This window comes from Crocuta crocuta, unplaced genomic scaffold, assembly GCF_008692635.1.
Source record: "Crocuta crocuta isolate KB4526 unplaced genomic scaffold, BGI_CrCroc_1.0 scaffold13, whole genome shotgun sequence".
NCBI classification, from domain to species: Eukaryota; Metazoa; Chordata; class Mammalia; order Carnivora; family Hyaenidae; genus Crocuta; species Crocuta crocuta.
Window position 1 is genome coordinate 8949498 of NW_027530007.1, and position 279 is coordinate 8949776.

Consider the following 279-nt stretch of genomic DNA (forward strand, 5'->3'; position numbering starts at 1 on the left):
CCACTCCCGGAGAAGACGCTGTCCGGCTCGCACCCCGGGACCCTGGCCGGGTCCCGCTCCCTGACGGCCCCACTCACGCCGCCGATGCGGGTCCAGGGCTGCGGCCGGGGTCTGCGGACGCGACGCCCACGTTCAGATAGTCGTGCTCNCCAGGTACACGAATTTATACTGCGCCTCGGTCTGCACCATCCCCGAGCGCTGCTGCCGCAGCAGCTGGATCGTCTTGGGCACATCGATGTCGCAGTCCAGACCTGGGCACGAGAGCGCTCAGGGCGGAAC

The 279-nt window shown here is 69.1% G+C and overlaps 1 protein-coding gene across 1 annotated transcript in view; it reads right to left on the reverse strand.

Moving 5' to 3' along the window:
• The window catches only part of LOC144231515 (tyrosine-protein phosphatase non-receptor type 11-like), a 10995-nt gene that overhangs the window by 107 nt on the left and 10609 nt on the right, over positions 1 to 279 (reverse strand). Inside the window, 2 exon segments of the mRNA XM_077764010.1 lie at positions 78 to 150; positions 153 to 266. Of these exon segments, the coding sequence (XP_077620136.1) occupies positions 78 to 150; positions 153 to 266 (187 nt within the window).